General features: G+C 38.7%; 4 protein-coding genes and 1 long non-coding RNA gene across 12 annotated transcripts; 3 read left to right on the top strand and 2 right to left on the bottom strand.

Moving 5' to 3' along the window:
* The first annotated feature begins 2,831 nt into the window (after positions 1-2,831).
* LOC137741878 (sugar transporter ERD6-like 7) lies at positions 2,832-6,615 on the top strand. 5 transcript variants are annotated; one of them, XR_015953683.1, is made up of 18 exons: positions 2,832-3,366; positions 3,593-3,655; positions 3,831-3,920; positions 4,008-4,067; positions 4,153-4,218; positions 4,340-4,405; positions 4,531-4,606; positions 4,695-4,759; positions 4,848-4,940; positions 5,016-5,096; positions 5,185-5,269; positions 5,420-5,463; positions 5,547-5,609; positions 5,703-5,762; positions 5,838-5,891; positions 5,989-6,061; positions 6,147-6,261; positions 6,342-6,615. XR_015953683.1 is itself a non-coding variant. In XM_068481580.2 (18 exons), the coding sequence occupies exons 1-18, from the start codon at positions 3,190-3,192 to the stop codon at positions 6,452-6,454; spliced, it is 1,410 nt and encodes a 469-aa protein (XP_068337681.2). In that variant the 5' UTR covers positions 2,837-3,189; the 3' UTR covers positions 6,455-6,615. The 5 variants fall into 5 exon arrangements, 3 of the variants coding, with proteins under 3 accessions (XP_068337681.2, XP_068337680.2, XP_088536630.1); XR_015953684.1 differs by having other exon boundaries at positions 6,363-6,379; XM_068481580.2 differs by having other exon boundaries at positions 2,837-3,366; positions 6,002-6,061; positions 6,363-6,615.
* Positions 6,616-7,977: 1,362 nt separating this feature from the next.
* LOC137741880 (sugar transporter ERD6-like 7) lies at positions 7,978-11,500 on the top strand. Its single transcript, XM_068481581.2, has 18 exons — positions 7,978-8,241; positions 8,349-8,411; positions 8,592-8,681; positions 8,785-8,844; positions 8,949-9,014; positions 9,109-9,174; positions 9,265-9,340; positions 9,424-9,488; positions 9,570-9,662; positions 9,740-9,820; positions 9,911-9,995; positions 10,182-10,225; positions 10,310-10,372; positions 10,463-10,522; positions 10,613-10,666; positions 10,777-10,836; positions 10,925-11,039; positions 11,158-11,500. Exons 1-18 carry the CDS (start codon positions 8,125-8,127, stop codon positions 11,271-11,273), a joined length of 1,374 nt encoding a protein of 457 aa, XP_068337682.2. The 5' UTR covers positions 7,978-8,124; the 3' UTR covers positions 11,274-11,500.
* Positions 11,501-12,585: 1,085 nt separating this feature from the next.
* Positions 12,586-15,987, bottom strand: LOC137742319 (uncharacterized). 4 transcript variants are annotated; one of them, XR_011069381.2, is made up of 6 exons: positions 15,848-15,987; positions 14,518-14,620; positions 14,154-14,268; positions 13,863-13,913; positions 13,313-13,760; positions 12,586-13,048 (listed from the first exon to the last, which is right to left on the bottom strand). It is a non-coding gene; the product is annotated as an uncharacterized LOC137742319 (long non-coding RNA). The 4 variants fall into 4 exon arrangements; XR_015953298.1 differs by lacking the exon at positions 15,848-15,987 and adding an exon at positions 14,797-14,922; XR_015953299.1 differs by lacking the exon at positions 15,848-15,987 and having other exon boundaries at positions 14,154-14,395; positions 14,518-14,656.
* Positions 12,736-16,073, top strand: LOC137742318 (sugar transporter ERD6-like 7). Its single transcript, XM_068482159.2, has 18 exons — positions 12,736-12,915; positions 13,024-13,086; positions 13,335-13,424; positions 13,522-13,581; positions 13,677-13,742; positions 13,859-13,924; positions 14,009-14,084; positions 14,171-14,235; positions 14,326-14,418; positions 14,526-14,606; positions 14,687-14,771; positions 14,872-14,915; positions 14,999-15,061; positions 15,156-15,215; positions 15,297-15,350; positions 15,458-15,517; positions 15,608-15,722; positions 15,865-16,073. Exons 1-18 carry the CDS (start codon positions 12,736-12,738, stop codon positions 15,978-15,980), a joined length of 1,437 nt encoding a protein of 478 aa, XP_068338260.2. The 3' UTR covers positions 15,981-16,073.
* An 82-nt stretch (positions 16,074-16,155) lies between these two features.
* On the bottom strand, positions 16,156-18,432 carry LOC137742320 (putative indole-3-acetic acid-amido synthetase GH3.6). Its single transcript, XM_068482161.2, has 3 exons — positions 18,043-18,432; positions 17,839-17,946; positions 16,156-17,667 (listed from the first exon to the last, which is right to left on the bottom strand). The coding sequence occupies exons 1-3, from the start codon at positions 18,330-18,332 to the stop codon at positions 16,338-16,340; spliced, it is 1,728 nt and encodes a 575-aa protein (XP_068338262.2). The 5' UTR covers positions 18,333-18,432; the 3' UTR covers positions 16,156-16,337.
* Between the last annotated feature and the right edge of the window lie 5,097 nt (positions 18,433-23,529).

Raw genomic sequence — 23,529 nt, 5'->3', positions numbered from 1 at the left:
ATTACACACCATGCATTTTTCTAACATTTTGCCTACTATTTCAGAATAATTTTTTTTTTAAGAAAAAAAAAGAAGGAGTAAAGTACAAAAAACTACCTCAACTATTGGTGTCACAACACTTTCATACCTCATCTTTTAAAATTAACAATGTCATACCTCATCTTACGAATTTGTGCCAATGTTATACCTTCCGTTAGCTTGGCGTGAATTTCTCAGTTAAATGCTGACGTGGCTTGATTCGGTGCCCACTTTCTATTAAAAAAATTAATAAAATATTATTAAAAACTAAAAAAAAATAATTTAATATTTTTTTTAAATATTAAAATAATAAAACAAAGTAAAAAAAAAAAAAAAATCATTTCGTCCCTTTCCCTTGCTCCCTCCCCCCATCTACCTGCTGCAAGCCTGCAACCTAGAAAACCCTCCCCCATCTACTTGCTGCAAGCTTGCAACCCAGAAAACAAAAGAAGGAAAAAAAGAAAAAAAAACCTTCATCCCTTCCCACCCTCCGCCCCCTCAACCCTCGGCGTCCTTATTTCTTCTCCCCCATCCCCCCCCTCCCCTCTTCTCCCCCACCCGAGCCCCTACCTGCAACCCAGAAAAAAAAAAAAAAAAAATCCTAGTTCGTCTTCCCCTCGCATCCACCCTCTGCACCCACCCCTCACGGAATCGGCCTGGCGAACGGGATTTGGGTTTTTTTTCTTTTCTTCTTCTTCTTCTTCCTCCTCCTTTTTCTTTTTGGGTTGCTAGGGGTTGGATTTTTTTGGGGGGGGGGGGGGTTGCGAACTGGGTTGGGGTTTATTTTTATTTTTATTTTTTCTTCCTTCTTCTTCTCCTCTTTCCTTCTTCTTCTTCGGGGGGGGGGGGGGTTGGGGGTTAACGGGTTTTCAAATATTTTTATTTATTTTTGGTTGAAAATTACGCAGGGAAGAAGAAGATGGGGAGAGAGAGTCTTCTTCTTCTTCTTCGGGGGGGGGGGGGGGGTTGGGGTTAATGGGACGAAAGGTTTTGATTTTTTTTTTTATTTGTTTTTTAACTTTTCTTTATTATTTTAATATTTAAAAATATTAAATGATTTTTTTTTTAATTTTTTTTAATAGAAAGTGGGATCTAGATCAAGCCACGTCAGCATTTAATTGACAAATTAACGGCAGGCTAACGGAAGGTATAACATTGGCACAAATTCGTAAGATGAGGTATGACATTGTCAATTTTAAAAGATGAGGTATGAAAGTGTCATGACATCAATAGTTGAGGTAGTTTTTTGTACTTTACCCAAAAAAAATCTAGGAAATATATGAAGTGTTCTTAACGGTAATAACCTTCATAAATATGTAGCTCAGATAATGAACATATTCTTACCGGTAATCATCTGTGTAAATATTCAGCTCAGATATTGAACGTCTTCTTACCGGTAAGAATCTATGCAAATAAAAGATGCATGTTATGACATGCTAACCCTCACATCATGACAAGCCAAAACATCGTTGTTGGCATACGATGACATGTCATGGCATGCATTTTGCCGATGTTTTGCGCGTTTGGCATGGCTTGTCTTGACACAGTAACCCTCGCATCATGGCATGCCGAAACATCGTTGTTGGCCTCGACGTGACAAACTTCGCGATTTGTCAGCAGAATGCATGTCATGACACTCCATGCATTCTCTTTATAAACCCTAATGCTCTACTTGGTTTCTCAGAAAATTTAGGTAATTGAAACTAAGAATTTGGAGAAGAGAGAAAGAGCGAGTGGCGGAGCCGGTTTATCGGAGGAGAATTTGGAAAGCCAACAAGTCGTTAAGGTAAAGCTGAGGAAGGTGAACCGCACGCCAAAACATCGTTGTTGGCATGCGATGACATGTCATGGCATGCATTTTGCCGACGTTTTGTGCTCTTAGCATGGCTTGTCTTGACACGGTAACCCTCGCATCGTGGCACATCAGACATTGTTGTTGGCCACGACATGACAAGCGTCACGAATTGTTGGTATAATGCATGTCATGACACGCCATGCATTCTCTCTATAAACTTTAATGCTCCGCTTGGTTTCTCGGAAAATTTAAGAATTTCAAACTAAGAATTTGGAGAGGAGAGAAAGACAGGCTTATGTACGTGATCGGTGAGTGGCAGAGCTAGTTTATTGGAGGAGAATTTCGAAAGCAAATGATGTCGTTAAGGTAAAGCTAAGGAAGGTGAACTGCCATGCAATTTTGTTTTTTCCTTTATGGGTAACGCCTACCAACAATGATGTTTTGACGTACCAAGATGCGAGGGTTAGCGTGTCAAAGTGTTTGAAAATGCATGTCATGACTTGTCTTGACACGACAACCCTCGCATCGTGGCACGCCGGAACATCAATGTTGACCACAACATGACAAGCGTTGCGAAGTGTTGGCAGAATGCAAGTCATGACACGTCATGCATTCTATCGACAATTTGCGAGGCTTGTCCTGATTGATGTAGTTTATTTCCCTAAGGCCCTTGAGCTTCCTCATGGCGTTGTGATTAAGTTATTTAAGTAGTTGGCTTCCAAGGTAATCTCATCTTTCAGTCAGTAATTAAACGAACTTTTCGGTTTTCAACAAAAAATCTGGTGGATTCCATAACTTGTTCTTCAAGAGCTTACATCGGTATCCCTTGTTAGCTTCGTGATGCGTCCTAAAAGCAACAAAAACAAAATTACATGAACTTGCCAAGGCCATATCACATCGAAGGATGGAAGTCTAGCATAAGAACTTCAAATATCGTTAGCCCCTCCACCCATTGTCTATATTCGTTTTTAAGAAATAATAACATTCTAACATAGTATCAGAGCAGAGCAACTTATACATCTACGTGTCATGCCCAACAGCCCTACGCGCTCCGGCATTTTGCTGAAAAAATTATCCCCGTGTGACGCGCAAAAAGACGACAATACCTTGTCAAGTTTATAACTACTTGTCCTCAAGATTTGCTCACTTTTATCTCTTTGTTAGACACTTCAAATCAACAAAGCCAGTGTCAGTGCAGATCAAAACTTTTACGAGTTCAGAAAAATAAAAAAAAAGATGATGTTACTGGATAAAGATTTACTGGTTTCCATTATTTGATTGTTTCTTGATTACATAGTCCATCTCTTTTAATCGTTTCTCTCTTCCATTTGCACAAGTTCATCGCGACGTTTCGAGTTTGTAAAATTCAGGCAGACATGGCCATCAAAGAGAACGTAGAGAGGGATGTGCAGAAGGAGGAAGCAAGAGAGCCACTCATGAGGGTGGTGGAGAATAAAATGGACGGTGAAGATCGAAGCAGCAGAGGGGATCAATGGATGGTTTATCTCAGCACATTTGTTGCAGTTTGTGGCTCTTTTGAATTTGGATCCTGTGTAAGTGCTTAATTAATAGGGAAATCGACTGAAATGATCGTTTTACAAATATTGACGACATATCGATGAAATACTGAAAAGTACTCATTTCAACAATTGGGATTTGTAAGAATTTTTTATCATTTCAGCCATTTTTCCTAATCAGTAGCATTTAGCTCTTCATTGGTGCACAGAAAAATTTGGGATCTTTGGAAGGTAAATTCTGACACTCTTTTGTGGATTCCAGGTTGGTTATTCATCGCCGACTCAATCTGCCATCAGGGAAGATCTCAGTTTAACATTAGCAGAGGTATGGAAAGTGATCATAACATGTAGGAATACAAATACAATGAATGGTTCATGAGTTGAGATTGTTGAAGAAATCGAAAAGCCTTACATCGGAAAGTTGACAAAATAAATACAAATACAACAAATAGTTCTACTTCTAATTGTACCTAGATCTTTTGTGCATGATCTATACGCAGTTTTCAGTGTTTGGATCCATATTGACATTCGGTGCAATGATGGGTGCTATCACAATTGGTCCCATAACTGATTTTCTAGGCCGGAAAGGGGTACGAATTTGCAAAACTAACCTGAATACACTTGTTCAGAAACTAGTTCTGTTTCTACTGATATGTTCACTGTAAAATTGTATGCAGGCGTTGAGAGTTTCCTGTGCTTTCTGTGTTGTAGGTTGGCTCGCTATTTACTTCTCGAAGGTTCGTGTCATTTTACCTGCTACGCAAATATTTGTCCTCCGATATTTGACCTTAATATATGTTCTTCATCGTATTGTGATTGAAGGGAGTTTTGTCTCTGGACATTGGGAGACTGGCAAGTGGATATGGAATGGGAGCCTTTTCATACGTGGTGAGCTGTTACTCTCTTCTACATCTTGAGTATTTTCTGAGATCAAAAAATACATTTAAGTACCATATAGATAATAAGGTACTAGCAGAGTTTGATGCAATATTGTGTGGTTAATAATAAGGTACCTGTTTTCGTAGCTGAAATCGCACCCAAACATCTTCGAGGAAGACTAACTGCTGTAAATCAGGTAAAAATGTAACAAGAAATGCAATCCCTGAAGCTAACTAGCGACAATACCGATCTTATTTCAACAACAGAATAATCGGTTTTGATGACATCTAACTTTGTCTGTTTATCGTTTATATTTTTCAGTTAATGATCTGCGTTGGAGGGTCCATGTCGTTCATATTTGGGGTAGTAGTAAGTTGGAGGGATTTAGCATTAATCGGTGAATTGCTTAGACACACCGTGCTTAATCAGAAAACCCTGCGTTATCTAATACAGTAGCAGCTAGCTTATTTGTGTGGTGATTGCAGGAATTGTTCCATGTGCTGTGACCATTCTCGGCCTCTTTTTCATTCCTGAGTCTCCAAGATGGTTGGTAAGAAACTGATTTTCTTTTCTCTAATTATTTAGTGGTAACATTCAACCAAATGAAGACGAGGAATGTGACTTCATATTCAATGCAGGCAAAGACAGGACACCAGAAAGATTTCGAAGTTGCACTGCAGAAACTTCGTGGTAAAGATGCTGACATCTCTCACGAAGCAGCAGAAATCCAGGTTCTTTATCTCCTAACCTACATGAAAGTAGCATTCGGAAGATCGCATATATTAAGATAAGAAGTACCTTGACAGGATTATATAGCAACTCTTGAACGGCTCCCAAAAGCTAAATTACTGGATTTTTTTCAAAAGAGATACTTGCGGTCGATCATTGTAAGCTTCTTTTTGTATACTCGGATTTATGTTTTCTTGCCTTTAAGTTTAAGTAACTTTCCTTGACATTGCTTTTTTGTTTGATCAGATTGCGGTTGGGCTGATGGTCTGTCAACAATTGGGGGGAATTAACGGGGTCTGTTTCTACACCAGCAATATTTTTAAGCAAGCAGGTACAAAGGCCCTACTTAGAATTCTGATACTACTGTAATCTATGTTTTCAGTATCTATAATTTCACCGTATGCTTCTGTATCTTTCGTCTTGTCGAGTGCAAATTGAATGGCTTAAAGCAGATAATCTTGATCTATATGTTATATGGCAGGATTTTCGCCTGGTGTTGGAACCATATCCTTTGCTATCCTTCAGGTTCTAACCTCCTACTGTTACAGTACTTTGAATCTTTTAATTTCTCTCCATTGGAAGCATCTTGAAGCGGTTTTGTTTTACAGGTTGTGGTTACTGGCATTGGTGCATCTGTGATGGATAAAGCCGGAAGAAAGCCTCTAATTCTGGTAAACTAGTGTACAGCTAGTTTTAATTCTAGGAATTTTCTGAGACTAATTCCTATTCATATTCGGAAGGTTAACTCTTCTCGATTTTTCTAGATTTCTGCATCAGGCTTGGTACTCGGATGTCTCCTGACTGCCATTTCATTCTTTCTGAAGGTAACCCTCAACCGCTGACCCTAACACCTCCTTTCATCTAGCGATAGTCTGACAAGAAAGCACTTCATGAACCAGGTTCATGACTTGGCACACAAGGCATCTCCCATACTTGCTGTAACCGGCATTCTGGTAAATCTTTAGCCTTATTGAAATACTTCATCCACACAGATCAGTCTTCTTTAGTATCGTGCTTTCGTTTATTGTACTTACGTTCTTTAACAACTAGTTTCCTGATTCAGGTCTATATAGGATCCTTTGCGATAGGAATGGGAGCAGTTCCTTGGGTCATTATGTCTGAGGTATATAAAATTTTCAAGATTTACCCTAATCTATCCATACATTACTGATCATCTCGCTAATCTAAATGAATTTCTATTGCCGCAGATATTCCCTATAAATATCAAGGGGCAGGCTGGGAGCTTAGCGACGTTGGTGAACTGGTTCGTTGCATGGTTGTGTTCCTACACTTTCAACTATCTTATGAGTTGGAGCTCCTACGGTAACTACATTTTCCTTTGCCACTATGACTCTAGCAAGTTATTTGAACTGATAATTTACGTACGTGTGCGCGATTCTCAGGTACCTTCATTCTGTATGCAGCAATCAACGCTCTGGCCGTAGTGTTTGTGGTTTCGATGGTACCTGAAACGAAGGGGAAAACCCTGGAACAAATCCAAGGAGCCATTAACTAGTAGAGAACAAAAGGAAGGAAACGAAGAGCATTCGTTGCAGTAAATTTCAGTGAAAATTTTGACAAATCAATGCAGCAATTTTGTAGATGAAATCTTCAAAGAAACAAAAAGAATATTGTATCTCTTTTTAAAGATAAATTTCATATCAATCCTTCCTCTCATATTTATCTGTGTGACTAGCGGCAGAGCTAGCTTGGGTTCAAAACTTGGCCGTTCTTGAAACCAATCCTTAGTTAAAATGTAAGTTAATTCTAGAAAAATACTTGAAGTGTTTCCTATAAAAAGCACCAGTTATGTGCTCCTTAGTTAAAATGCAAGTTATGTGCTTCTTCCAGGAAGCACTTGTGCTTTTGGAACCTAAAAATATCTTCTCTAAAAGCGCTTTTAGTAATTTAAAACTAAGTCTCAAATGAGCTCTAATTAATTTTAACTCCGTTTTGCACACCGATTATGCCCATACATTCCTAACGACGAGTATCATAATCTTGGAAGACAAGTTTTTCTTTTGTTTTTTGTGGTAAGAGTTCACGAGATTCACTTTCTCTTGGAAATACTCTAAATATTAATCACTTACTAAACGTATGAGATTTACTTTCTCTTGCGTATATGCAATTATTATATATGCCTCACCCTGTTCATTTGGAAGTAGGTCCTCCTTCTGACAGACTAACATCATGTTTTATTTAATGGAAAAGTATAACAAATTGAATTATATGAACTTATGATGGCACAACTTAACAAAGTGCCACTTTAATAGTATTTCAAGTTAATTACGCATTTTTCGTCTCTTTTCTAATATGTCACTCTACATGGTCGTGTAATTTCTCTGCCAAGAAAATGAATATAAAAGGAGTTGTCCTCAAATTGCAACATCTGGTAAACTACACGGTCAATTGGTAGAAGCGAAACTACATGACTAAAATGGAACTCGGAGCAAACTACAAGGACCCAAAAAGAAATTTGGCCTTATAATATAAGATGGTGCTATCCACACACCATTTTTACCTCTCACACACCACTTGTTAATTTCTGTCTTTTAATCTTGTGTAATTCATTCGATCCACGGCTAAAAATTGAGAGGAGTGTGTAAAAGATAAAAGAATGTGTGTGGATAGCACCACCCATATAATATTCCTGCCTTGTCAGCTTATACTTGAGTACAAGAATTGCTTACTTTTAAAGCTTTGTTAATTACTAAAAAACAAGAGCATCAGTTAGAGGGAGAGCATCAGTTACTCTCACACACCACTTGTTAATTTCTGTCTTTTAATTTTGTGTAATTCATTCAATCCACGGCTAAAAATTGAGAGGAGTGTGTAAAAGATAAAAGGATGTGTGTGGATAGCACCATCCATATAATATTCCTGCCTTGTCAGCTTATACTTGAGTACAAGAATTGCTTACTTTTAAAGCTTTGTTAATTACTAAAAAACAAGAGCATCAGTTAGAGGGAGAGCATCAAAATTTCATGAGTTCAGAAAAAGATAAAAGAGTAAAAAGATGCTTTTGCATATAAATTCACATCCATTTTGTCCAAGAAGATAAAAATTTCATGGTTTCCATTCTTTCACAGTTTCTTGCTCACACAAACCATCTGTTTGAATCATTTTCTCTTTGCCATTTATACTAGTTCATCGAGACGTTTCGAGTTTATACAATCCAGGGCAGACATGGATGGTGGAATAAGAGAACCACTCATGGCTGGTGAAAGCAGAAGAGGGGATCAATGGATGGTTTATCTCAGCACACTTGTTGCTGTCTGTGGCTCTTACGAATTTGGATGCTGTGTAAGTGCTTATTCTGCTTGGAAAAAAAAAGTGCTTATTCTGCAGTTTTTTTCCTTCTTTAGCTTGTTATGGATGGTAAATTCTGACAGTAAATCTATGGCTTCCAGGTCGGTTATTCGTCACCAACCCAGTCTGCAATTAGGGAAGATCTTAATTTAACATTAGCAGAGGTATGTATAGCTGATGTGCCATTGCTTTCAGTCTCCAGACGCTGCTCGTGAAGCAGACCTACATAGGGAGAGTGCAGGATGACTTTCTGGAGCGAAAATAGCAGCTCCCTAATGCTTTTGATTCATCTTGACAACTTCAAAAGCTGAAGTTTCTTCTTCTTCCTTTACATATGTATGCAGTATTCAGTGGTTGGCTCCATTTTGACAATTGGTGCAATGGTAGGAGCTATCACTATTGGGCCTATTGCGGATTTTCTTGGTCGAAAAGGGGTACGAATTGGGGCTTTGGGTTCAGAAGTTTTAGCAGGAAATGAATTCTGTTTCGACTGGTATTCGCTGTTTAACAATATCTTCACCGTAAAATTGTATGCAGGCCTTGAGAATGTCTTCTGCTTTCTGTGTTGCAGGTTGGCTTGCTATTTACTTCTCCGAGGTTCATATTACACCCGAAACTTTTCTGTACTTCTACCTACTAAACGAATATTTTCCTCGAAGATTTGGCCCTAATTTATGCTTTCCATCTTATTGCTTTTGAAGGGGGTTTTGTCATTGGACATTGGGAGAATGGCAAGTGGATACGGAATGGGAGCCTTTTCGTACTTGGTGAGCTATTACTCTCCTCTATAGCTTGAGTATTTTCTGAGACCGAAAAATTACTTATAAGTACCTTATAGATGATATTTCAAAACATGTTAAGGTACCTGTTTTCATAGCTGAAATCGCACCCAAAAATCTTCGAGGAAGACTGACTGCTGTAAATCAGGTAAACATGTAACAAGAAATGCAATACTTCAAGCTAACGAGAAACAACACCGATTATTCATATCTGACTTCTCTTATTCATTTTTTTCAGTTAATGATCTGTGTTGGAAGCTCTGTTTCCTTCATAATCGGGGTAGTAGTAAGTTGGAGGGCATTAGCATTAATCGGTGAATTACTTAGACAACTGTATTCTTTAAACTCCATGTTATCTAACACATTAGCACAGGGCTCATTTGTGTTGTGATTTCAGGAATTGTGCCGTGTGCTGTGTCTATTTTCGGTCTTTTTTTCATTCCCGAGTCTCCACGATGGTTGGTAAGAAACTACTTTTATTTTACTTTTTACTAATCATTCAGAGGTAAAATTGAACGAAATGAAGTCATATTATCAATGCAGGCAAAGACAGGACGCCATAAAGATTTCAAAGCTGCACTACAGAAACTTCGTGGCAAAGACGCTGACATCTCTCACGAAGCAGCAGAAATCCAGGTTCCCATCTCCTAACCTACATGACAGTATCTTAAGAACATCCGTATGATCGGTTATTTTAAGAAATTCCTTGACAGGATTACATAGCAACTCTTGAACGACTCCCTAAAGCGAAGTTGCTGGATTTGATTCAAACGAGATACTTGCGCTCAGTCCTTGTAAGCTTCTCTCTTCCATTTCTATAGTCAGTTCTATCTTTCTTTGCGTTTGAGTTCGCTTTCCATTTGGTTGTTTCTTTTTTTGATCAGATTGGCATCGGGCTGATGGTCTGCCAACAATTAGGGGGAATTAACGGGGTTGGTTTCTATGTCAGTGATATTTTTGAGCAAGCAGGTTAAAAGGCCATACTTTCGAAAGTACATCTTTGCGTTCTGACACTACTACTACTACTTTATATGTTTTCAATCTACAACACTCAACTTACGTTCAGTCTGTTTTTATCTCCATTAGTGCAAATTGAATCATTTACTTAAGCAAATAATCTTGTCCTACAATTGAAATCTTGATGTTATTGGTCAGGATTCTCGTCCAGCGTTGGGACTATATCCTTTGCTGTTCTTCAGGTTCTCAATTCCTACTGTGACAGCATTTGGAATCTTTTAATTTCTCTCCGTAAGAACTGTCTTGAAGTGGTTCTGTTTTTACAGGTTGTGGTTACTGGTATTAGTGCATCCGTGATGGATAAAGCCGGAAGAAAGCCTCTAATTGTGGTAAGCTAGTGCGTGATTTTAGTTCCACGAATTTTCTGAGACAGATTCCTTTTCCTATCCAATATGTTTTAATTTATTTTTTCTCTCTAGCTCTCTGCATCTGGCTTGGTACTCGGATCTCTCCTGACTGCCATTTCATTCTTTCTCAAGGTAATCCTCAGCCTTCATTGTTCACCCTACCATAGAATGCTCTAGATTTATCCGAAAATAACCTGACAAAGAGTGCACTTTGTGAACCAGGTTCATGACTTGGCACACAAGGCATCTCCCATACTTGCTGTAACCGGCATTCTGGTAAATCTTAAGCCTCGTTGAAATACTTCATCCACACAGATCAGTCTCCTTTAACATCGGGTTTTCGTTTATTGTAATTGCATTCTTTAACAACTAGTTTCCGGATTCAGGTCTATATTGGATCCTTTGGGATAGGAATGGGAGCAGTTCCTTGGGTCATTATGTCTGAGGTAGACATAAAAATCTAAGTTTATCACAAATCTATCCATTAATTACCAATCATGCTGCTAATCTAAACAAATTTACTGTCTGCTGCAGATATTCCCGATAAACATTAAAGGGCAGGCCGGAAGCGTAGCAACACTGGTGAACTGGTTCGGCGCATGGTTGTGTTCCTACACTTTCAACTATCTTATGAGTTGGAGCTCCTACGGTGACTACATTTTTCTTTCTTGTTACACAACAAGAACTAAAGACTAATACTTAAGGTTAAGATTATAAATCTCCCAGAAGTTATAAGATCTGATAACTTACGTGCACGCGATTTTCAGGCACCTTCGTTTTGTATGCCGCAATCAACGCACTGGCCATGGCTTTCGTGGTTTCGATGGTCCCTGAAACGAAAGGGAAAACCCTGGAACAGATTCAAGGAGCCATTAACAAGTAGAGAACAAAAGGAAGAAAACGAAAAGAAATGAGGAGCATTTGTTTACTGCAGTAATTCTGCGTGAAAATTTAGACAAATGAATGCAGAAACTTGGCAGATGAAATCTTTGAAAACCAGAAGAATATTGTGCTGCTATTTTCCCAGATAATAAAACCAATTCGCGACAGAATTAGGTTTTCTTTTGTTGCAAGAAATGTTTGATATTTTATTATTTATTTGCTTCGTTTTGCCTTTTGTTTAACCATTAATGGACCAGAAAATTAATTTTCACCTGTGGGAAAAAGGAGAAAAAGGAAACGGCTTATTTGCGCTTATGCGGAACTTACCTACAATATCTTAAACCAATCACATCCAGTCATGTGAGAAACTTAAACGTGTGACATCCATGTTATTTTCTCTTGGATCGGGGTCTTTTTTGCATGTTGTTAGTGTTTTAACTTTTAAAAGAAAAGTGAACGACATGTTGATATGTTCAATTTGAATAGAACAATAATATTAAGTGTCCACTGTTCTAAAATTTCTGCCTAATGCTACCTAGGCCCTGTCTAGACGCTAAGTAGGCGACTGGCCACCTCCTTGATTTATTCTTAGGCATTTGAATAAGAAAAGGCATCCACCTGGCTAGGCGCCCGCCTAATCCACCTAAACCCGCCTAAGTAGTGATTCTCATTTAGATAGAAAATAGATTAACTTTTATTTTGCATTTTAGTTTTTCAATAAATTTTAAGAGACTTGTTGAATACTCGGATGAACACTCGTTAAATTTTAAGAGCCCCATGTTTCCAATATGTTCTGATACCTTATAGACTATATATCATTTTATTTGATAATTTATGTATCCAAATAGTATTACATAATAAATTTAATCAAAACATAAAAAAAAAACCGCCTAGTCCTCGTGTAGATATCGAGGCCCTAGACCTCTGCCTCCGACCGACTAGCGCCTAGCATTTTTTAAAACTTGCATGTATTCCGTGTTCCGCCTTCGAAAACATTGTAGAAACCGACTGTTTTTAACATTATCCAACTCTGCCATGCTTATCTGGAAGTGGAAACATGTCTCCTTAATTATTTGCATGCAAATTGCAAACAAATTCAAAACGGCAAAGATTATTATTATTATTATCGTCGTTTTATTAAAAGGATTGGTGCTGGGATGCACTGCCTTGTCAGCAAATACACAATTAGTAGCAATCTTTTGAGCAAGTCAAGTTTTTAACTAATTGAGCACCAGAATTGCCTACTTTTGAGCTCCTTTGTTCAAACTTATTAAACAGAAACAGAAACAGAAACAATGTCATCAAAGAGGCAGTTTAGATCAAACTTAGAAGCTCGAAAATGATACTTTCGTCGAAAATTTAGAATTTTTTTACATCCCTTCTGACCTCGGTTTGAATCTTCCTTCCTTTTGACATTTGTAAAGATTCATAAACGTACCGGAGAGTCGTATAATCGGGCAGGCATGGCCATTGAAGATCTATCAAAGAATGCTGCACGGGAGGAGATGAGAGAGCCGCTGGTGAGGGCAGTGAAAGCGGCTGATGGAGATGGATCAGGTCATGGGAGCGCCAAAGGCGATCAATGTATGGTTTACCTCAGCACATTTGTTGCAGTCTGCGGCTCTTATGAATTTGGTTGCGGCGTAAGTGCTTAGGATTTATTCAGGTTTTCGTTCCCACAGCAGCGATCTCTGGACAGGCGAGTTGTTTTGGTATTTTGGTTCTGACACTCTCTGTATGACTTCTTCCAGGTTGGTTACTCGTCGCCCACTCAGTCTGGCATCATGAAAGATCTTGGTTTGTCATTAGCAGAGGTATGAATGTGATTAGGATTACACAAAATGCATGCATGTTAATGTAGTGAATGAATGAAAATATGCATTGTGGCAGACTGGCAGTTTCAATCAGATTCATGGCTGTTGAGCCATTGCTTTCGATCTCTGAGGCGCTACCAGTAACCATAGGGAGAAGTTTTCGATTCAAGAAAAGATGTAAACATTCTGCATCATAATTTATGGATTTGAAAACTGAAAATCTTACCTTCTTGTGCATCTGTATGCAGTATTCAATGTTTGGCTCCATTTTGACATTCGGTGCAATGATAGGTGCTATCACAATCGGGCCGATCACTGATTTTCTTGGTCGAAAAGGGGTATGAGTTCGAAAATTATGTCGAATATAGACATCACCTAATTCGGTTCACCGATATTCGCCGTCTAACAGTATCAATACTGTAAAATTGTATGCAGGCCTTGAGAATGTCCTGTGTTTTCTGTGTTGCAGGCTGGCTTGCTATTTACTTCTCCAAGGTTCGTACCAATTTTACTGCTGGAATTTCTCTGTGATTTTACCTTCTCAGTAAATATTTGACCTTATTCGTGTTCTTTATCATTTTCTGTTGAAGGGGGCTGTGTCTCTGGACATCGGAAGAGTGGCAACTGGGTACGGAAGTGGAGCATTTTCGTACATTGTGAGTCATCACCCTCTTCTGCAATTGAGTATTTTGTACACCAAACTATAACTATTTAAAGATTCAACACATGTTATCAACATAGTCTGATGGAATAATGGGTGGATTGTAATAAGGTACCTGTTTTCGTAGCTGAGATTGCGCCCAAAAATCTTCGAGGAAGATTAACTGCTGTAAATCAGGTAAACATGTAATGAGAAATGAATTCCGTGATACCTGCAAGTGTTTTGGACCATAACTAACATTGCCCTATTCGCATTTTATAGTTAATGATTGTTTCTGGAGTGTCCGTTTCCTTCATTATCGGGGTAGTAGTGCATTGGCGGGCTTTAGCACTAATCGGTGAATTTCTAAGACAAAATATGCTTTTAGTTAGAACACCCTATGATATGTAATTAAGTGAGTGCTCACCTGTGCGATGATTGCAGGAATTGTTCCCTGTGCTGTGATCATTTTCGGTCTCTTTTTCATTCCCGAGTCTCCAAGATGGTTGGTAAGAAAGTACTCTTTTGCATTTTCTGTTTATCTGATGGCAACATTCAATAAAAAGAAGACATACATTACAATTTCATCATGGATGCAGGCAAAGACAGGACGCCGGAAAGAGTTTGAATTAGCGCTGCAGAAACTTCGCGGCAAAGACGCTGACATATCTGATGAAGCAGCAGAAATCCAGGTTCTTATTTTTAATACCTGCTCTCCATCTCCTAGACCATAATGACAATATGTTTGAGCATTTCGAAGATCATATATTTAAAGTAATACTGTGTAATACCTTGGCAGGAGTATATCGCAACTCTTGATCGGCTCCCTCAATCCAATTTGCTCGATTTGTTTCAAAGGAGATACTTGCGCTCGGTCATTGTAAGAACTTCTCCCTACACCCTGTGTACAGTCAATTTTATTGTTCTTTCCCTCAAGCCAAATTGCTCTATTTGTTTCAGATTGCAGTCGGGTTGATGGTCTGTCAACAATTGGGGGGAATCAACGGGGTCTGTTTCTATGTCAGTGATATATTTGAGCAAGCAGGTATATATATACAACTTCAATATACCTGTCTGTATCCTTTTCATTTTCCAGAGTGCAAACTGAATCACTCACTTAAGAAAGATATTGTTTTCTGCCTCAGGATTTTCTCCAGACATCGGAACTATAACCTATGCCATTCTTCAGGTTCTACATGCTTACTGTGACAACTCTTGGAATATTTCAATTTCTCTCAGTTATAAGCATCTTGATCTGGTTCTGATCTACAGGTTGTAGTAACTGGCCTTGGTGCAGCCGTGATGGATAAAGCGGGAAGAAAACCTCTAATTTTGGTAAGTCAGAGCACAGTTTTAGTTCTTTGAGAATTTTATGAGAAAGATTCCTATTCATACGCGGAAGTTTTAACTTGTCCCCAATTTACTCTAGGCTTCTGCATCCGGGTTGATACTTGGCTGTGTCCTCGTTGCCATTTCATTCTTTCTGAAGGTAATCCTCGAACATTGACCCTAATCTTCGTGTTTAGCTTTATCCAACATAACGATGACAAGAGAGCTCTTTGTTTACCAGGTTCATGAACTGGCACGCGATGCAGCTCCCATATTTGCTGTAGCAGGCATATTGGTAAGTAACTCCTTTATCTCATCCATGCAGATCAGTTTGAAAACTATCTTTTTCATGTATTTTCTTCTCCTTACATTCTTTAGCTAACAGTTAGTTTCTGAATTCAGATCTTTATAGGATCTTTTTCGATAGGGATGGGAGCAGTTCCGTGGGTTATAATGTCGGAGGTATATAAGATTTGCAAGATTTATTCATTTCTCCATCAATCGTTGTCTTGATCAAGTCACCAATCTATAGAAAATTTCTATCCTCTACAGATATTCCCTATAAACATTAAAGGACAGGCCGGAAGCTTAACAACGTTAGTGAACTGGGTTGGTGCATGGCTGTGTTCCTACACTTTCAACTTTCTTATGAGTTGGAACTCATATGGTAAATAGAATTAACATCTTCCGTTCTAATTACGTCGTAAGGAGTAATATTCAGTAAACTTATAAAGCTATCTAAATGTACATGGTAGTTACTAATAAAAGTTATAAAGCAATTTGTTAACTTACTTGTGCATGATTTTCAGGTACCTTCATTCTGTATGCAGTGGTCAATGTTCTCGCTGTGTTGTTCGTGATTGCTGTTGTACCTGAAACAAAGGGAAAAACCCTGGAACAAATCCAAGGAGAAATTAACAATTAAAAGGAACCAAAGAAATGAAAGGCAACTGTTGTCCGAAATTCTCATTGAAAATGGACTGCTTTATTTAGATAATTAAATTGATTCATGATAGAACTATGTTTGTTGTAATATATATATATATATATATATATATATATATATATATATAATGCTTTTATTTACCACGCAAGAGCAGTAAAGTAACAAGAACCAGAATATAAACAGAGTAGCATACATCCTGGTTATCGAACAAATATTACTAGATTTGTTTTACAACAATGAAATGGTACGCTATGTCTGTAATTTGGTGTCCAATCGTACAGCAACAGAGCTCATCCTGCCAAGAGTAATTGTTGTATTATCTTCCCAATGAATAATTCAGGAAATCGTAACAAGAGCAGATTCTTCAAGCAACCGAACAATTTCACGATTTCTTATGATCTTGGGTGGTTTATATTGACTAGCTGGTGCTCCATTCCCGATGGCTACCTGTGATAGTCTGTCAAAGCTACCGGACTTTACAACATATAACAGCAAAGGGCCTGCTTCACCTCTATCTCTCTGCACCTTGTAAATGCCTCCCAAACCATCCTCGACAGAGGAACAACACCTCCTAAGAACTACAAGCGAGTCCTCTATCTTCTCCTGTGTAAACAACATGCATCTCTCTCCAACTTCTGCAAATACCTTCAACTGTTTTGGGCTCAACTCAGTATCTAAAAAACTTGCAAACTCAGTAATCTCCGTTGCCATTGCATTTTCAAGCATAAGCTGGAAACTTTGCATTGCAGACATCAAGTCCTTCTCGGTTATAATCTCACCTGGGCCTTTAGGTGCTCTCATCACAAATTCAACTTCCGGAGACAAATTATAAAAACCAACAACTCTCACTATATCACCCAAATGGTACCGGTAAAATCCTCTGTAAGTAGTAACAAGCACTTGATACATCTTCCCCACCTCAACACCAGAAATATCGACCGTTTCTGTACCGGCATCATTAGTCTCGTTCATATCGAATGGAAGAAACTCAAAATAGGCGGCAGTTGGAAGCAAAACAAATTTAGTTTTCTCAGGGGGTTGCATAATATCCAAGTTGATACCCACACAGCATTCCGAAGCGAAGTAGTCTCCACCTAACAGAGGTATCTCTCCTGCATAGTGCTTAAGTTTCGGATAATACTGCTCCATACTTCCAGTAGCAACACACTTAACATAACGAGCATTTGGCCACAACTTGCTCACAATCCCACTCCAACTCTTCCCCTCGAAAACTGTCCGAAGTCTCTTTGCCAATTCCGGTTGAGGCCCTCCAAGGACATCAACAACAGAATCCCTCATAGCAACATCAGCAATCTCCAAACTCAGTATCCCGTGTTCAAGGTCATTACACATCTGCTCCCACTTGGACTTGAGGAGGCGAAACACTTTGATCAAGCCTATTGCATAAGGGGCTCGAACTGCATCGATTGAATCACAGTTCCTAAGGCCACAAAGGAGATGGCAATACATCTGGTGCTCAACATTCGACCCGAGAATGACTTCCCGGGGACTCGAAATAAAGCTAAGCTGAGACCAATTTGCATTGCCACTCTGCAAAGGGTATGTCGAAGCAGCCATAACCTTAAAACCACCTCTTGTAGTTGTCACATTGTCGGCATATATAAACCACATTATCTTATTCACTGAGGGCCTCGGAGGAAACAGCCTAGTGCAAATTTTTAAGACAAACCCATTACTCAAAATCCAAATATCATAACAAAATTAATAAATAAAAGCTACAAATCTACAGGTAAAAATCATTAAGTCATAAGAAATTCGAGAAAAGAAGAGCAAACTACTGGTAAAATTCAATAATTTTTTTTTTCAAAAATTATACCTTCTGAGAATTGCAGAACCGCCCTGGTGAGCTATAAAGGAGGCACCTTTGGAGAGTTTGGAATCGAAGTAAGGTATCAACTTTGGCCTCGGTGAGCTTGTCCCGGAGCTTCAAAACCCCAAATAAAAAGAATCGATTTTTCATTCGATTGATGAAGAATCAAAGCAGTAAGTGATTATATATGTACGTATATGTGTATTGTACCTGTAGAAGAAGCAGAGCAGTGGATCGACTGAGAGGAGAGGCTGTTGATGATGAATATGTGGAGTGTCCGCCATTTGATTGATGAATTCGGCGTAGTCGTCGTAGGTAGACAGCGGCACGGAGCGACGGAATGCGGCGGCGTCCGGCGGCGTATTGTGGGGCGGGAGGTAAGGCTGGAGATAGGCGACGGAGCCGTTCTGGTCGAGGATGGAGCGGAGGGCGTCGATCTGGTGACGCGTGGCGTTTCTGGTGGAGTCATCGAGTTTGGTTAGCAGCTCGTCGTCGGTCATGTCGTTCGGGAGGGGCGATCGCGAGGGAGAAGAAGAACAGAGAAACAGCGCGCTTCGGTTTCAACGGAGGTCGCACGTAGAACACTAATTAACGCCCAAAAGACAATTATGCCCATATAGGGAAAATGGTAATTTTGTCTTTACCAGTTGAAATATTTTTTTTTTTTTTTTTTTTTTTTTTGTTATTGACAACGGAGGACAAGCTCGAAAGAAAAACAAAGATTACATGAAAATGTTTTGAGATGACGAAACTTCAGTAGATCTACAACTAGCAACAGAAGACAAAAAAGAGGAGTTTGCTAAGAAAAACTAGACCCAAACTGCATGACAAATTCAAACGAGCAACATTAACCGCAACAAAATTCTTTTGTGGATAAACATGAAGAATTCACTTTGATACGTAATAGCATGACAATTCAATACTAAACTTCCCAGATGATCATTCGTTGGGGGGTCTCCGTTCTTTTTGCACCGTTTTCTCAAAACAATAGAAGAAGCAGAGAGGCTAAACAGAGTCTACAGAGGGAGGCAACGACGATGTGGACTATCAGGCCATTTTAACCCATCAATTCGGCGTAGCCGTCTTTGGAAGACAAGGGCGTGGCGGTATGCGGTGGCGCTTTGTGGTTGTTCTTGCGGCGGAGGTAAGGCTAGAGACAATATACGACGGCGTTGGTGGATGTTGAAGCAGCAGAGTATCCAGTACATATAGTTAGTTGGTGATTAAAACTGATACAGTTAAATAAATAAAAATTATAAACCATAAATTAAATCCATATATAAAGAGAAGATAGTGGAAATTAAACCGAGTGACTTTGCGCAAAATCGAGCATAATGGCGTTCAATGATTCGCTGACACCACTTAGTCTGATAAGCCTTGTTTGTTGACAGCAGAAATGCATGCAAGAATGCTTAATTAACAATTGTGCTCTGCTTAATTAGATAATTAATTGGGGGATGAAGTCTTGGAAGTTGATGAAAGATAGCAGTAAGAAAACCAAAGCTACTGCAAATGGACCCGCCGCCGCAGAAAGGAGGAAGATCGTCAGGTGAGGACGGCGACGATCGTGACCGTCGGAATAATCGCCGTAGTGTTGGTTTTCTTGAATATTCTGACAGGCGGAGGCAGTTGTTGGGTGGTGGCATTGGAAATTATGGGATTGTCGGTACGGGAACGGACGGTCAAGATTCACGGGAAGATGAGGAGGATCGTTACTACGCTAGCTGCAGAGGCGGCGGCCGCTGTGGCAGTCGGAGGTTGGACTTTGACTTGAAGATGAGTACGGAAATCCTAGGCTCCGAGAGCGGCGATCATTTCACGGCGGAGGACGACGACGGCTTACTGTCAACAAGATTAATATCGTCGTCTTCTTCAGCAACATCAGTACTGAAAACGACGTCGGGGATGTTGAAAACAGAGAGGTCGGTGACGGCGAGGGATTTCCCGCCAAATTTGGCGCCAATTCAATTCTTGTCGACGCTCAACAGGTACGGACGGCCTAGATTCATTGTCGAGAAAGTGAGAATGGGCGATGGACGGCTCTTGATTTACATGGACAAGGACCGCCGCCCCAGGGCTGTTCCAGCTGATAATTGGAGGAGGAGCACCGGTAGTAATGCCGCAGGCGGTGGAGTTAATAACGGAGCCACCGTGAGCAAGAAACTTGGGATTTCTTACAATTCTGATTCTGATCAAGAACAAGAAGATGATGAACAGATATTGGTGGAAGAAGATGATCAAGAAATTTAGAAGAATGTATAATTTTTTACCCAATTTTGATTGTCTAAATTTCATTTAACTCAGCATTAATCACCTGTTAATTAGCCCATACTAGTGATAAAGAAATTTTTAGTGCCGGAAAAACAGGTCCGTATGCTAAACGTCATATATAATTGACTAGAATTTTTTTTTTTTTTAATTTCTAACTAATTGTATTATTATACTTGGTGTATTATGTATTTCCGGTACAATAAAAATCTCCCCTAGTGATGTTTGAGTTTGATCTACCGTAAGCGAAAGTCAAACTTAGTGTATGTGAAGGGGAAGTCCAACTCGATTTACGAGAAGGGTTACTCTTAACTCGATTTCATTTAGTCAATTTGATTACGCTTATAGTCTTCTTTTGATTTTATATAGGGGTGTGATATCCACACATCTCATTTTACTTCTCACACACCTTTTTAATTTTCAGCCGTCGGATCATATGAAATTAAGAAGATTAATGGACATAAATTATTAAGGGGTGTGTGAGAAGTAAAATGGAGTGTATGGATATCACACCCCTTTTATTTATATGTATAGATATTTTAGCTTAATCTAATCTTAAACTCGAAGAAGGGGAATTTGAACTTGATTTCATAGGAGTACACATCCGCTCTAATTTGCTTAAATTAAGCATTAGAGTTAAATAATGTGGTCTTAATCAATTAATTAGGTAATCAATTAATTAGGAGTTTCCAATTAATTCAAGAAGTACACGTATCTTTTCCACTGAAAGAGACCATTGTATACCATTAGTCAAATGATGTCTACTTAGTATTGAAAAGTCACATTTTTTAATACGCAGTACCTGGGTTCTTTATAAACTCATAAAACCATTGGCATTTAGGGTAGAAAATTAGAGTTAATTCTTACTCTTGAGAAATAGGTTTTCCCACTATGTTTCTCTCATTTTTTTGTTGTTCAATTGCAAGTTGTGTCTTGAAAATACGAAATATATAAAGTTCGTCAGAGTCTGAAAATGGTAGCCCTTCGACTTCGGATTTATAGATTGTTGAATTCTGGGAGACAGATGTCTACCGAACTACAACCACAAGTAGCAAGGACAAAGCCAGAAATTTGTAAGAATGGGGGCATCCTCAAACAACAAAGTTACAACTAAAAACCTCAAGAATTTACTAACAAAACACTTATATAATAATCCATAAAGTTTTTCATAGAACATATTACAATTTTCCTCGACGTTTATTCATGTTTAGTAGGGCATTGGGTGTAACAACTCATCCCTAATTTTACGATTTTATTAATTTTAAAGAAGTGAGTTGACGAAAATGCCTTTTGAGGCAACATTGCTGACTTTCGTTGATCGTCTTTTCATGATGTGTACGAGCTATTATTTTACCGTTTTTTCAAAGTACTCGACAATATGAATGCGTAGGCACCAACGGAATCGAATTCGTAGTGACGACGAAGATTTTACAGAACTACGAATCCGAAAATACTTTTGTCAAAATTACTATTTTATATTTTAAATTTTTTTCATAATTATTATTTTAATATTTTTTATTGAGTATTTTAAATATTTTACTAATTTATTTTTGGTCCGTGGGGCCCACATCTCACAACTCTCTGCTTCCCTCTTGCCATGTGTCCCTCTCTCCAAACTCTCAGCTTTTTCTCTTTCATCTTTCCAATAACTTTTTCCCCGACAAAAACAACAACGGCGGCCACCACCACTCTTTCTCCAGTGAACCACCCAAACCACCAACCCTTCTCGTTTTCAAACACCACAAGCACCCTGTATCAGGGCCAGCCCTGAGATTTCAGGGACCCAGTTCGAAAGCCAATTGGAGGCCCTAAAAAGCACTAAGAATTTTTTTTTTTTTTTTTTGTTCAAAAAAATAATTTTAGTTTTCAATTGAACTTCTATAAATTCTAATAGCACAAACAAATTTAACAAATCAATAAGTGGAAAGGTGGCGTATTGTTTTTTCTCAACTATTTAGAGGGTCAAGGTTCGAATTTTCATGTTATTGTGTGAAATTTTTATATTATTTTGTGAAAGCTTGTGCATTTAATAAAAATAAACTGAAAAGGTGATGGAGACGAGTTTTGAACCCATTTCCTAGGCCGCTGTAAAGAAGCAATAATACCAGTTGCACTAAGACTCAAGTTTGTAATATTCTATACATATTACTATACATACATAAATGCATGCAAATTTGAAAAATCGGGGCCCTTTCGATTTGGGGGCCCTATGTGGTGGCAACTATTGCACCCTTTCAGGGCCGGCACTGCCCTATATGGACATCAATCCTGAGAACCTAGTTTCTGTCGTCGAGCCAAGGAGCTCCGGCGAGGAATTTTAGTTTCCCGACAAAGATCTCGTCAATTCTAGTGAAGGTAACGTTCGAAAACCCTTTGAAACCTAGTAGATTGTGTTTTGGTGTACATTTTGAGTAGTTTTGAGAAGTTTGGTGAACAGAGCCGGGGAAGTTTCCCGGCCAAATTTTCCAGTTTCCAACTTTCTCCTTCGTTGGGTCCGGCTAACCCCCGAGCCCAACAGGTCAATCCAACCCGAGAAAAAAAAGGGAAGATCCACAGCCCGGATCTAGATCCGAGCCCGGGATTCGGCACGGCCGACTTACCAAATGGAATATTCCAGGAATATTTATTGACATATTCTCTGGAATATCTTCTCTTGACTTTTTCGAAATTTTCTCAGAAACTCTCTTAAACTAATTTCGATGTTCCGAGTCCCTTTTTGACATTCATTTAGTGAAATTCCCAAGTTTTATTGTAGTTGACCGCCTGAGGCGGCTCGGTTGACTTTTTAGGGTTGACTGTTGACTTTTTCATTAACTTTTTTACAAAATTTGTCTGGGACCCCTTTTAGCGTATTTCGACACCCTGATTCCAAATCCACACTCTATTTTCACAAATTTAATTGTTTTAGTTGAGTTTTACTAATGAGTCCCCTTATTATGCTTAGGTATGTTTAACATAGGCGATCCATATTTACTCGTTCAAATGGCTGCGACCTCGCAACTATTTGTGAGTGGGTCTTTTCTTTTATACAGTATATATATTTATTAATGAATTTTCTAAATTTCATATAACTCAGCATTAATCACTTGTTAATTATAATTAGCATATATGAGTGATAGAAAAAAAAATTTCAATGTGCCGGAAAAATAGGTCGGTACACCAAGTGTTATAGTCCAATTGACTAGATTTAAAATAAAATAAAAAGTTTCTAACTAATTGTATTATTATAAATAAAAAAATTACATCTTTTTAATAAGTAGTACTTGTGTTCTATATAAACTCATGAAACCATTGGCATTTAGGGTAGAAAATTAGAGTTAATTCTTACTCTTGAGAAATAGGTTTTCCCATTATGTTTCTCTCATTCTTTGTTGTTCAATTTCGAGTCATGTCTTGAAAGAAATATATAAAGTTCGTCAGAGTCTGAAG

The sequence above is a fragment of the Pyrus communis genome, chromosome 11, assembly GCF_041283825.1.
Source record: "Pyrus communis isolate YQ-2024b chromosome 11, ASM4128382v1, whole genome shotgun sequence".
Taxonomy (NCBI): domain Eukaryota; kingdom Viridiplantae; phylum Streptophyta; class Magnoliopsida; order Rosales; family Rosaceae; genus Pyrus; species Pyrus communis.
This window is presented reverse-complemented; position numbering and strand designations above follow the sequence as displayed.